This window comes from Lutjanus erythropterus, chromosome 7 (assembly GCF_056507025.1).
Source record: "Lutjanus erythropterus isolate fLutEry1 chromosome 7, fLutEry1.hap2, whole genome shotgun sequence".
Taxonomy (NCBI): Eukaryota; Metazoa; Chordata; class Actinopteri; order Lutjaniformes; family Lutjanidae; genus Lutjanus; species Lutjanus erythropterus.
In genome coordinates, this window is record NC_139323.1 from 14,009,131 (window position 1) to 14,022,616 (window position 13,486).

A 13,486-nucleotide genomic window follows, 5' to 3' on the forward strand; every position below is an offset into this window, starting at 1 on the left:
GCAGCTGGGCCTCTGAATCCAAGAAATGCCTTGGATTGAAGATATCTTGAGTCGCCCATGAATTCTTATCAAACAGCACTGACCGAACTGAACAGACTGTCTGAACTGCTGTGCTCTGGAAACAGAGCGATGAGATGTTGATATCAGCTGCACACGTTTGATGAAGTAGCTGGTAAAGATTGTGAGCCATGCAGAACTCAATGGAAACTTTTTAATGGCATGAGAAGAGAATGAACAAATTTACTTTCATTTTGACTGAGCCTTAGCCTTTTTCTCAGCAGACATTTTGACTTGTCATTGCAGCAAATGCACAGGCGATACTAATAACATTAATGATGGCTCCTTTCTGTTTGTTTGAAACTTGAAAAATTGTTAACATATCCTTTACCCGGATTCCAGAGAGCTTATTAACCAGTGAGACCACACTGGCCAACCCATACATGCTCACTCAATGGATGGACTATTTCCTACAATTGCCATAGCACTGGGTGATTGGTCAAATATATGTGTAATGTATCTTCATGCATGTTGTCGTTAATGACTACAAGGACAAAGGGAAGAGTGTTGTAAATGCTGCCTTTACTAGAACTGTGTTTCTTTATAAAAATTAACTTTATCTTACAGAATTAAATGTACAGGCAGATAAAATAAACAGGTCTTCAGTAGTTCACAAAGCAGTCATACAACAGTGAAATTGAAACTGAAAAGTACCCACAGCTTTGTCTCCTAAAGTGTTGTGCAGTTACACATTAGTTGGATGTAAAATATTTCAGTGATGTGTTGCATGATTCAGATGCGAGCCTTGGCATAAACTTTGAAGGGATGCGGTACACGTGTAGTTCCAGTAACTCCCTCTGTACTCAGCTCTACTCCATCAGGAACAGAGAAAGAGAACTTCTGCAGCAAACCGACCAAAAACAGGAACAGCTCCATCTTGGCGAGGCCTTCTCCAAGACACACACGTTTCCCTGAAGAGTCCACAAACACAAACACACATGAAGGCGTTAGAGCTCAGGATCAAACTTATATTCTGGTTCAGGTTGTGTTCAAGATCAAGGTGAACTTGGGTTACCTGCAGAGAAGGCTAAGAAAGCTTCTCTCTTCACAAACTTTCCCTCAGCATCCAGGAAGTGTCCTGGGTTGAAGCTGTCTGGAGTCTCCCATTCAGTCTTGTCAAACAGCACAGAGGTCAGCATGGGCATCAAAGCTGTACCCTAAAAAACGAGATCCACAGGTTTAGGCCAACAAGAACACTTTAAATCCTGAAAATCTTTCAAGGGATAAACCTGGTGAGACTTAAACTGACCTTGGGTATGAAGTAACCGCCCAGTGTCGTGTCCTTGGCGGCCAATCTGAGTCCATTGAGAGGAACGATGTTTCCGATCCTCTGGATCTCGTGGATGACAGCATCAGTGTAGGGCAGGTTGGGTCTGTCAGCCATAGCGGGCTGGCGGGTCTGTCCAATAACTCTGTCTATCTCTGCATGGACTTTGTCTACAAATACAAGAAAATGAAAGGAATGGGCATGTGAGTATTCATGCTTAGCTCAAAGTTGCCAGTAGCAATTTCTGTGTTGTTTCACCATTAGATCTGTGTTGTATGCAGTCATACGAGGACCACAAAAAAGGAGACAAGTCAGTAAAAATGTGGAAATTCAAAGAGAAATATATATAATTAACATAGTAATAATAATAATAATAATAATAATAATAATAATAATAATAATAATAATAATAATAAATAAATAAATAAATAAACCAGAAACAAATTAAATAAATAAATACAGAAATAAATTATCAAATATATGTGAAAATAAATGAAAATGCTTCTTTTATTTTGTTATTTGTATTTATATTTCCACATTTACTCATTCTTTTATTTATTTCTCTTTTTAATTAATCATTTATTGTCTTATTCTTTTTCAGATTTTTGTTTTGTATGGCGCTGTTATGACCCCATAATGTAGGGCCTTGCATGTCTCCTACCCTGGACATCTGGGTGTTTGATTAGATAAACCAAAGCCCACAGCAGTGTGGTGGAGGTTGTCTCCGTTCCAGCCAGGAACAGGTCCAGAGAGCACAGAGCCAGATTGGTCTCGGTGAAGCCCAGGTCAGACTCTTTGTGCTATTCAGAAATGCAGAGAGGACACCAGTAGTGAATAGTGTGTCCAGTGGAGGAGGTGATACACAGTGCAATGTGATCAATGCAGTAGTTCACATACTTTCTCCATTTCAATGATGAAAGTGTCAATGTAGTCCCGGGGATTGTTGTGGTCCAGGTCCTTCTTGTGACTCATCACCTCCTCACTGATAAAGTCTAGGACGGCGTTGAAATGGCTGAACATTTTGTTGTGAGGACCTGGCATGTGCTTCATCACTCTGGGGAAGGACTCGTACAGCTACTCGGAAAAAAGCAGTGGGTCAGAGAAACTTTCATTCACATCACCTTTCACCTGTTGTGATAAATTATGATCACTGACATTGACCTCTCAGTTGTTTATGGAGGACTGACCCTTCCTAAGCCCCGCCCTTTTTTTTGCTCTATGCTCCAATATCAGTTGAGCTCGCAGCTTCATACCAGTTCAAACAACCCTTCATGTGAATATAACTGATATAAAAAGCCCAGCAGTTCACTTCAGTTCCAACAACCAACACAGAAGAAAACTAAATACCATTCTGTCCTCTGACTCTGGTGGTTCCAACATGTAGAAGATGTGAAACTGTGAAATCAGATGAAATGAGACTGTGTTCATATTTTCCCCGCCAAAATTACAGTGAGTAGTACATTAGCTGGTTACGACAAAACAGAAGAGATTACTTAGATAATTTTAGTTTTGACATTATATTTTGTGGTTATGGCTGTGGAAACAATGCTGCTTTTGTCCACAGGGGCCTCCAAAGTCAACACAATATGAAAGCTCCTTGTAGCCACTTTAAGATGTCATTACACGTGTTGCTTTTACAGTGAAGGAGAAAGCTGACTGAGATACCAGTAGGACAGAGTAAAAAGGGGAATAACTTAGGAAGAGTCAGCCAACTCCCACAACCAAATAGATTTGACTGACTTACTAGACTCCATATTGAGCCTTCCAGCCGGACAATTTCGGACAGATACTTCAGCATCATCTGGAATTTGTGGTCGCTGTATTCAAACCGTTTCCCCATCACCAGCTGGCAAATGATGTTGGAGACAGCGTTGTTGAAGAGACCTGCTGGGTTGAATGGTGCACCTGCAGAAAAGGCGTCTGCTGTTTAGATAATTGCTGAAGAGCTAATGCAACTGATTAGGAGCTTATTTTCAACTCATCATGAACCACCTTTCTCCTTCTCTATCTCCTCTTGCAGGTGTTGAATCTCCTCACAGATACTCTGCTCTATGGTGCTTTTGCCCAGGCCAAAGCTGCGTAAGGTAGACAAGGCAAAGCGCCTCTGTCTCCTCCATATTTCACCGTTGCTCATGAACAGACCGTCTGAACACAAGCATGCAGAGGAAATCGGGTTAATGGTTCAGAGGAACTAATTTCTGCACAGAATGAGACAAAAGACAGAGATAGATTTGTACACCTGTGGTTCCTGAGTAAAATCTGTCCTGAACTGGACTGTATGGTCGATCCACAAAGTTCTCAGCTTGGTTCACAATGGCTTCCTTCACCATCTTGTACCCAGATGCAAACACCATCTTTTCACTGCCCAAGCGGACGCTGAACACATTCCCATAGGCTTCAGCCAGCTGTGGACAAAACAAACACCAATGAACTGCAACACATTACTGCATCATATGAACTTTCTAAATTGTTCAAAAACAAAACCAATCAGTTGATGCTGGGGAACAAATGGGCTACCTGGTGTGCAGAGTGTGCTTAGAGGTCAAAATGTCCATGTTTACAATTTGACCACCAGATGTCAGTATCCACCTTTAGTTTTAATATAAAAATCTGGTTCAAATGCAAATGTACACCTCCTTAAGTGTCTGAACTTTAATTTACTGTACATTGAATTAATTTGAATTGAATTTGAATTAATTAATACCATAATTAATTGAAATGGCTGAAAGTTTGTTGGGAAAGCTATGCTGTAAAAAAAATCATACAGCAGTTTAGTGCAGTCTGCTTATCTTTTCTCATTACCTTTACGTAAATATACAAATTTTAATTAACATAAAATATCTGGTATTTATTTTCATAATATCTCTAATAATATCTTTCTAAACACAAGCTCTAACAAAGTCTTTTGACTTGAAATGATGAGTAGCACAAATATACTGTACAAAGTTAAATCATTAAATTATGTTAGTGTTGAATTCAGTCGCTACTCCCTTAAACTTAAAATGTAATAAATTCACTGGGAGCTGGTTCACATATTGTCTGTGCCAGTGCTGGAGCAAAATTTTCTGTGTGAAATGAAGAACAGACTTTTCAAACTGAGAAAATGTAAAAGGAAATCAGATTTGTTTGTAGTGTTGGTCAGTGTGACTAAGGAGGTGTTGGTTCAACTTAACATCTTAAACTTGCTGAACATGTTTTCTGCAGTACAACTAAATTAAAATCAAATTTATTTGACTAGAAAAGCTTTGTTTTGAATCATAACAAAATTACCTTGACTTGTCTATCCAAGTTTAGTCAGCCTAAAACTTTAAAGCACTCAGAACACTGACATTAAAACAAGTAGTTTTTTTTCAGTACAGTGTATGTTGTTATTGTTCATATATACCACTATCCTGAATTGCACATAGTGTCTGTGAAGGATATTCAGATAATTGTGAATTAAAGTTTAAATGTATTAGAGTGTCACAATAAAATTCACACTAGAAATAAAAAATATAAACTTGAAAACAATTAATTTAAAAAACCTAAAACCCAGTGAAAAAAGCCTTTAGCAAGGATATTACTCTTAATGTTTGACCCTTAAAGCCATGTAAAATGGAGCCTCCTATGTATCAAACTTTACCTTGGTAAAATACTTGTGTGGGTGTTTGTTGTCCACACTGAAGAAATTCCCCACAAGGGGAAGTGCCAGAGGTCCTGGAGGAAAATTTGGAGGATTCCTGTTTTTGAGGAAGTCAGCTATCAGGATAAAAACAAAAATAAAGAGGAACAACCCTTTGAGGTCAAACCCCAGCAAAAAATTATAAAGCCACATTGTTAAAGAACTAAACCAGCAAGGTCTGAGGAAGGTCTGAGCTTTTCAAGACTTTCTTTGTCCTCACTTGAAACACGTGTTTTTACAATTATTTACACATCAGTGCATGGTCCACACACCCAGTGACTACACGTTACTAATTACTACTTCAGTCTGTACAAAGTGCACAGTGTTCTTACATAAGCAGATACAGACACATTATGTCACGCTATCTCCATTCAGCAATATACTGCACAACACCTGCATGCTTATATCAACAATACAAAGTGCAGTAGGAACAAAAGTCATCTATCTCATACCTTGTGCCACCGCATGAAATCAGAGTAAGAGTCTTTAATCTCTTCAAACTGATAGAAATGTAATTGTATGTTATCAGGTATCTGTGGCAAGTTGAGGAACATTTAAATATTTTGCAAACAGGATTGTGATTTTGTTAAGTTATTGAAGCACACGTAACAGACAACTCTGTGATACAATTAAAACACTTTACTGAAGAACAGAATAAAACATCCTTTAAACAGACTGTCCAGACATTTCTGAATTCCCTTATTAAGAAATCGTGGTTTGATGTAACAGAATCAGAGGATGAAGTGATGACTGCTCATTCAATTAAAGGTAAACATCTGGGAATATTATGGTTTCTTGTTAAAAATCTGAGAAAATGACAGATGGCATGGCTTTACATGTAGATGAAGATACATGGTCATGTACATAAATCAGAACACAAGAAGTTCATTTCAAATGTACTAAAGTAAGTTTTATCTTACTCTCCAAATGTGATTACCAAAATGTCCTGGATGCAAAAGCAAAGAAGGAATTTACACTGATTTTTTTGTATTGTAAAGTAAATCATATGTAACTAATTTGTTGTTACTGATGAATGATCAAGTTAGTATTGGCTCGTTACATTAGGTAACACTAAATGAATCAGCAGTTTATGAATGTCACAGGTTAATGACCATGCAATTTTCTCAGATGCAGTAGACTGTCCCACCACAGATATAGATACTGTATCAGTACAAGTATATTGCAGAAGAGCAGAATAGTTATTTATATTGCTTAAACATTGTCATTGTAAGAGAGAATGTAATGCTTCCATAGCAAACTTTGTCAACTGTAAATTAGCTAGAACATAAGCAGCAAGCTGTTATTTGTGATCGTAAAGTCCAAGTACTCTCACACAGACTCTTATTTTCAGCGAAGTCACCAAATTAATGAATTAATTAATGGTTTGCCCATCAGGTGCAACAAAACTACCAGGAAATGTTGATCAACTTTAATTGTGCACATTCACACAATCTTAAAGGACCAGTGTGTGTGATTTAGTGGCATCTAATGGTGAGATAGTGGATTGCAACAAACTTGTCTCACTCTCCCCTTCCAAGCATACTGGCTGCGAAACCCACGAAGAATGCACAAGGATGTATCAAGAGCATAGCAATTCAACATGGCATCCTGATGAAAGAGGACCTGTTCAAACCATTCTTGTCATATTACTGCCAATAAATACCTCTAAATCTTATATACTGGACTTTTAGGACGTGACAAAATAACAGAATACACCTCAGTGGGAGAACCAGTACAGGAGATCACTGATGCTTTGTGCTGATGCGTTATCTTTGGTTGGAATGAAAAGAGGTGGAGAAAGTCAGCGAGGCACGGCCACCATCCTGAACTCCTCGGGGGAACGGGTGAGGCCCTGCACAGCCTCCAAGCTGGGCATTTCTCCAGGAACAGGAGAGAAGCTGAATCGTTGGAGGAGACATGTAAAGAAAATGAACAACTCCATTCTGGCCAGGGACTCTCCTATACACAGACGTTTACCTGCAGGGAAACAGCAGCTTCATGTTAGTTGATTCCTCACCAGGGTTAGGAGGGTTATTTCAAAAATGTATTCTGATACAATAGTGTAAATTAGCATAAACCTGCTGAAAACGGAAGGAAGGCATCTCTTCGGCGAAAATGGCCCTCTGAATCCAAGAAATGCTCTGGATTGAAGCTATCTGGAGTTGCCCATTCATTCTTATCCAACAGCACAGATCCAAGCATTGTGTGAACTGATGTGCCCTGGAAACAGAGTGATGAGATGTTGATTTCAGCTGCGCAAAAATAATTTACAATTTTTACAGCTTGTCATTCCTCCCACTCTGGTAATAGTACTTTACCTTAGGTATAAAATATCCTCCCAGTGTTGTGTCTTTACTGGCCATTTTTGGCAGTCCAAAGGGAACAATATTTGCCATCCTTTGAACCTCATGGATGACAGCGTCAGTGTAAGGCAGGTTGGGTCTGTCGGCCATGTTGGGCTGACGAGACTGTCCAATGACTCTGTCTATCTCTGCCTGGACTTTCTCTGAGTGAAAGAGCAAAGTCACAGCTTCAAATGGCAGCTCAATGGACATTGTACACTTGAAATATCATAAAACCATCTATGAGAATATTCCTGTGCTTAAGGTGATTGATAAAATACTAACCCTGTATCTCTGGGTAGTGCAACATGTATACGAAGGCCCAACGTAAAGTGGTGGAAGTTGTTTCTGTACCAGCCTCAATCAGATCCAGGGTGCAAACCAGCAGGCATTCAATGTTGAAACCAGCCTGGGGATCCTCTTTTTTCTGGCAGTGCATCAGAAAAACATTTAATTTGATTGTATGACATTAATCACAGAGCCATGCTTTTATTGCTTAGTTCTGACATTAGCCTTAGATGCAACATGACATTTTACAGTAATTTATCCCAGTAAATTATTAAATGCTGATCTATGGTTGAAGCAAAGAAACTGGTAAGGATTCTGAGCCATGCAGAACTCGATGGAAACTTTTTAATCGCATGAAATGAGCATGAAGAAATTTTTCCCCTTTCTGTTGGTATACATTATGGCAAACATTATGGGTTGGGTTTTTCTCAGCAGATATTTTGACTTGTTACAGCAGGAAAGGCACAGTTGTTAGTAATGATGCCTATTTTCTGTTCATTTGAAACTTGAAAATGATTTTCCTGGATTCCAGGGGTCTTTGCCAAAAATGTGTAAATGTCTTACTTTTTCCATCTCTGCCAGGTAGGCATCAATAAAATCACGAGGGTCGTCAGGGTTCCACTCTTCCTTGTGCTTCTCCACTTCCTTTTTCAGGAAATTCATGATCTCCCTGTAGTTGCCGTGAACAGTCTGGTGAGGTCCTGGCAGGTACTGCATCAAGCCAGGGAAGGCATCGTACAGCTGGTGATGGGGCAAACCATCAGGTCAGTAACAGACTCAGTTTGTTTTGTGAACACGACATGATAGTTGAGGCAGTTCAAGAATTACCTGAGCCCTTGTAGAACCAGCAAGCACAATGGCTTCATTGTCCAGCTCCAGAATCTTGCGAAAGCTTTGATCGCTGTACTCAAAACGATGTCCAAAGACCACAGAGGAGATGATGTTACTCACTCCATTTGTTATGATATACTGGGGATTGAATGGTCTTCCTGTGGATATGTTGAATTCAATTTAAGTGATGATTAATTCTGCACAATTGACTCGTTATAAGTCCTGCCCCTTTTGGTAACCTGAATCAACTTTCTGGAGGCAAAACAATTTTAAACACGTTAGCTAACACTAGCTAGTAAGTTTTGTTGGCTTGTTTCTTAAGAATAGCTGTTGAAAACATGAGCATTTCTGAATGTGCACAGTCACTTACTCTCTAGAGCCATGAGTATTACTTGAAAAAGTTTACATGAACTAATGGGACGAGCTGGCTAACTCATACATGCTGACTCAGTGGATGGAGAGTCTTTCTACAATTGCCATAGGGTTAAGTGATTGAAAGAATATATGGGCTATTGGCTGAATCCACTGGTGGTTGTGTTTGGAGGGTAATTTGAGTCATGTTATTTTGCTGATTTTATGGTCTGCACGAGCAGGTAAGGATCTACAAGGGTGCAAGAACATGCATCATACCCTCAATTTAATATGTTGCACACTCAGTTGAAATCTTAAAAATACCAAATGCAAGGTGGTACATTACGCATCTGTGGTGTACACAGCTATCCATGTATGCATGCAAGAATATTTCTATCTGTTGTGATGTGTTTTACAGATTTAACACGCCAATTAAGGCTGAAATTAAAGGTTCTGCTGAGTACCAAGCTTGCTCAACTGTTACTGGAGCACAAAAAGGGGTAGAACTTAGGAAGGGTCAATTGTAATGTGATGACAGTACATTATTAGCAGTAATTTTGCTGTAGGCAAGTTATCTAAACAGATCAGGAAGGGACAATGTACAATGACTGGGTAATTGCAAAATAACCACAGCCAGGGTGATACAAGACATTGGAGTCCTGGACATTATCCTGCTTATTACATGGCTACTTACTAAAAATGTCAATAATTTTACACAACATATTGATTTATTTATTTTTAAATGATTTTATTGATTTATTGCTTCTGCCAAGTCCTCAAGAGTCTATGATCAGAACATTAGACTGCTATTCAGAGATAACCATAGAATGCTATAATAAGGCCAATCAGAATCAAGTATTCAGCAAAGCATTGTAATAAATCTGTGTAATCTACTTGCCTTGTTCGTCTTTGAAAGCTTCACAGATGTAGTTGCTTTCCACTTCAGTATTTTTTTCCAGTGACTTCTGGCCCTCTCCAAAGTAACGCAGGTGAGAGTTGGCAAACTTCCTCTGCTTCTTCCACAGGTAACCACTGCTGAAACCTATGCCTGTGGGAATGTTATATCCAATTCTTTACAAAGCAGACAGGCCCTGCACAAAGACTGCTGCATGCATAACATGTATTGTGCTGTGCATATGACTTTATAGGCACCTACGTTGAAAACATTACTCTCACTCCCTAAATCTCTGCTGTGCTGTGTTTGATGTATCTTTGTAGGGAGCGATGAAGTCAGCGTGTAGATGGCAAAATATCAACATTACCCATTGATAATTGATTGACAATTGATAATATAGTTTGTTCCATCTGAGTTGGCTGACAAAGCTGTGAGTTCTGGTCAATTCCTTAATTCAGTAAAAGACAGTTGAAGTGCCATACATTCTTGTTCTCACATACTAACCAAGGCCCTTTAAGATATCATGGAAGAGAGGGATGACAGGTCGATCAGCAAAGCTGTCCAGCTGGTGGATAAGAGCCTCTTTGACCATCTTGAACCCTGAAATAAACACCATCCTCTGACTGCCTCTTCTCAAGCTGAACACGGGACCATACTCCTGAGCAAGCTGCATTTGAAAACAATTCACAAACCTAGATTTAATTTCTAGATGGAATGACAAAAATAATCAGAGATAGACTCAACCCAGTTGAATCAGAGGAGAAATTAGAGCTTCTCTGCTGAGCCACTATGAGTGGGCTAACGAACTTTTTAACTAGCTAGCAAACAACATAATGTTTAGTGAACTTTATAGCTAGCTAGCAAGCAATAATGTACATCAACTTTTTAGCTTGTGAACAAACAAAACAACATTTTAACTTTTAAGAGAGCTTGCAAACAATGAAGTCTCATGTTTTGTTGATGAATAGAGCAGCTTAAAAGCTTTTTTGCCACCTCTTTTATACTTACTAGGTTGCAACAGCACTCAAATTTATTATTTATTTATTTATTTATATACTGTAATTTGGGTAGGCAAGCATCTCAAGATTAGTTAAACCCTATTTGAAACCTGTACAAGGAGTTTTAAGTGGTTATAAAACAGTCTCAATTTCTTACTGATGCCTCTATATAACCTATGTAAATTAATCAGACCATCAGCAAGATGATTGCCAATTTCAATATAATTATTCTGAATGGCTGCCACCATGTCAGATTCTCCTTGAAATCAGATGAAACGAGCCTGTGTTTACATTTTCCCAGGAAAAGTTACAGTGACTAGTATGTTAGCCACTTAAAAAGAAGCAGGAAGAGATGTTTATTTAGATCATTTTATTTTTGCCATTGTATTTTGTCATTATTATAGTGTTAACATTACTGCTTTTTGGCCTCCAAAATCAACTAAATATGAAAGTAGTACCTTTAATTTGAGTCACTAAACTTGGGTTTAAAGTGAGATTTTAATTGTCCAACAGAGCTCTATTTAATTTGACATCTGGATTCATTAGTTTTGAACCTAGTTTTGCAAAGCTCTGATCAGAACTAATCTAATTAAATAAGCACTAATTCTACATGAATTGACCGACAGTTTGTCACTAATTATGTGGCATGTTTTAAGCTTTATAAAATGTTGCATGTTATTTAGAAAAATCACAACTTTGGTCTGCGTAAAATACATGAAGATGCACTGAAATCAAATTTAGTGAGAAAACAACATTTGAGTTGGCTACTTTCTGAAAAGCATATTACCCCTTGGATATTAAAAGATCAGCTCGATTCTTCTCTATTCTGCTCTTGGAAAACAAGGTATTATTGTTCACCTCACCTTCTCCATTGTTTTGAAGTCAACTCCTGTGAAGACATTTCCCAAAAAAGGCACAGCCCAGGGTCCAGGCGGAAAACTGTGTGGCCTCCAGTTTCTGACCACATCAGTCAAAAGTAACACCACAATACTTAACAACAGCCAACTAGCAAAGCTCATGCATTCAAAAAGTCCTTGAAAGATCATGATGAAGATAGTTCAAAAAAACTGTCTCTCAAATCAGTTTGCTCCTACAGTAAGGATGGTGGTGGTGTGGCTCAGATTATGTGGGTAAGGAATGGAGAAGGCTTGCAAAAAAAAAGCCCCAATCAAATATATGTTATGTAACACTGGTGGCCTCTCATAACCTCAGGCCTGGTGCTTGAACTCTTCCTGGTGGTTGACTGTATGCACATAGTCACTTGGAGGTCATAATAATTTAATACAAAATATTTACCAGTAGTTAGTCAGTGAATCAATGAAGCAGCTGGCAAAGTGAGGTTAAAAATGTAAAGGCATCTTCAGATACATCATAAGTTTTTGGCTTGGATTCCTTGGATTTGTTTGCAGGCATATGGAACAAGATTTGTTTAGTAGATCAGTGTTCATAATCTCAAAATACAAACCCTTAACTGCTACCTACATTTGACCCCATTTCAAAGGGTGCAACAATAAAAGAGTACAGTGATTATCAGCAATATATTAGAAATGACCATTCACCTGCATGTAATGATTTTACTGCTGTACTTGTAAGGGCCCTTGCAACATGCTGCTTTTCTAATTATGTGATAACCCTTACCTTTCACAATTATTTGATTAGCCACAACCCTGAACTTTAGCCTAAACCAGTGGTTCTTGAACCTTTTGTGGAAGCTGAGAAAAGTACATGCCATCAACCCCAGATTTTTTTTATTAGTAATAAACAACAATAGTGGTGGCAACCAATAAGAAAGAATCCAAGTTGAATCTGAATTAAATACAGGTCAGCATGATGGTATCAGCAAGCTGCAGTAAGGTATGTGTAGTGACTAGGTCCTACACTTTAGCCGCTACTGGCTGCTAATCGGGCTACAATTGTTCAAACATGTACTCAGAAAAACAAGGTCCAGGCTCACCAGTTGCTTATCGTCATCACACTGCATTTATTTAAACAACTTAAAACAAACAAAATACAGCCACAGTGCTGACTGAGCACTGTCAAAACTGATTGCCTCCCTCCGGTTGCAACACCTGTGATTGATGCTATTACTTTAAATCTCTTCTGGCCTTAAGCCTAACCTCTACATTCCCCTAGTGTTTGGAGGAATTATTACATGCAAATCAGAAACCAAGTATATTAAACATAAATCAAATACATGGCTCCCACAGTATGTGAAATGGATAGTCTGTGCACCTTTGCAGGGCTGAAGTTCTACAAAATGGTTAGGCTGTTGGGCAAGGTTCCTGAGGGCCCTGGGTCCAGAATACCCTGTCTCCCTCGGCTAGAGAGTAAATCCTGGGGCATGTACAGCCCACTGGAGCCCTCGTCATTTTTCCTGGAGGTCTCCCCGGGTCACAGAGTAAATTGCTGGCTATGGAGAGCCTACTGAAGCCCTGGTGCACGGTCCTGAAGGTCTTGCCAGGTTACTGACTCCACTTCACATACCCTACTGCAGGTTTTAGGTTTTCATCAAGTGGACAAAGGTCATACCTACCAAGTGCCAGGAGGACAAAGGACATACCTGCCAACTAATGATTTGGGGGATGAAATATGAAGCCAGGGGCTGTAGGAACCTGACACTGGACACTGTCAACTATGCAGAGTCTAGGCCCTGCAGTAAGGTATGTGATGTTGGCTCCATAACCTAGACAGACCTCCAGGAACCAGGACCAGGGCTCCAGTTGTCTCTCCATACCCATTGACGGACTTCCTAACCTGAGAAAACTTACAGGAAACAGGAAGGAGATTCCGGTAGGC

General features: G+C 39.2%; 2 protein-coding genes across 2 annotated transcripts; both read right to left on the reverse strand.

Moving 5' to 3' along the window:
- Positions 1-559: 559 nt before the first annotated feature.
- LOC146323735 (cytochrome P450 2J6-like) lies at positions 560-5,228 on the reverse strand. Its single transcript, XM_084722833.1, has 9 exons — positions 4,947-5,228; positions 3,564-3,729; positions 3,317-3,469; positions 3,069-3,229; positions 2,222-2,398; positions 1,986-2,124; positions 1,307-1,494; positions 1,073-1,214; positions 560-968 (listed from the first exon to the last, which is right to left on the reverse strand). The coding sequence occupies exons 1-9, from the start codon at positions 5,136-5,138 to the stop codon at positions 790-792; spliced, it is 1,497 nt and encodes a 498-aa protein (XP_084578959.1). The 5' UTR covers positions 5,139-5,228; the 3' UTR covers positions 560-789.
- A 376-nt stretch (positions 5,229-5,604) lies between these two features.
- On the reverse strand, positions 5,605-11,843 carry LOC146323736 (cytochrome P450 2J2-like). Its single transcript, XM_084722829.1, has 9 exons — positions 11,554-11,843; positions 10,197-10,359; positions 9,696-9,845; positions 8,444-8,604; positions 8,180-8,356; positions 7,613-7,754; positions 7,304-7,491; positions 7,064-7,205; positions 5,605-6,962 (listed from the first exon to the last, which is right to left on the reverse strand). The coding sequence occupies exons 1-9, from the start codon at positions 11,734-11,736 to the stop codon at positions 6,787-6,789; spliced, it is 1,482 nt and encodes a 493-aa protein (XP_084578955.1). The 5' UTR covers positions 11,737-11,843; the 3' UTR covers positions 5,605-6,786.
- Between the last annotated feature and the right edge of the window lie 1,643 nt (positions 11,844-13,486).